The 277-nt window shown below is 54.5% G+C and overlaps 1 protein-coding gene across 6 annotated transcripts in view; it reads right to left on the reverse strand.

Annotated features, from left to right (window-relative positions):
• LOC119585703 (mitogen-activated protein kinase kinase kinase kinase 3-like) overlaps positions 1 to 277 on the reverse strand; it is a gene marked incomplete at its 5' end in the record, with an annotated part of 59,548 nt that overhangs the window by 17,476 nt on the left and 41,795 nt on the right. For 4 of the 6 annotated variants that reach the window (XM_037934381.1, XM_037934380.1, XM_037934379.1 and 1 more), the window contains 1 exon segment: positions 67 to 248. In XM_037934381.1, the coding sequence (XP_037790309.1) occupies positions 67 to 248 (182 nt within the window). 6 annotated transcript variants of the gene reach the window in all.

The following is a 277-nucleotide window of genomic DNA, read 5'->3' on the forward strand; positions in this document are numbered from 1 at the left end:
CACAAGCCCACGACACGCAAATCCCAGAATACCTAGTGATACCTGCATTACAGAATTGTTCCTTACCATCACGTCTGCGGTCATGCTGGCTGTCGCTCTGAGCTCTCTGGCGTGCTGTCGCCGATGTCAGGGTAAGAGTGGCAGTCTGGTCTGTGAGCTCTTCCCCCTCTTCCTGGTGGGCATCAGCACTGGAATGTCTTCTTGCATGCCCTCGTTCCCGTCCCGGTGATGATGACTGGCTGTACCTGCTTTTGGGGAGAGAATTATAGTCAGGGAC

Source organism: Penaeus monodon, chromosome 20 (assembly GCF_015228065.2).
Source record: "Penaeus monodon isolate SGIC_2016 chromosome 20, NSTDA_Pmon_1, whole genome shotgun sequence".
NCBI classification, from domain to species: domain Eukaryota; kingdom Metazoa; phylum Arthropoda; class Malacostraca; order Decapoda; family Penaeidae; genus Penaeus; species Penaeus monodon.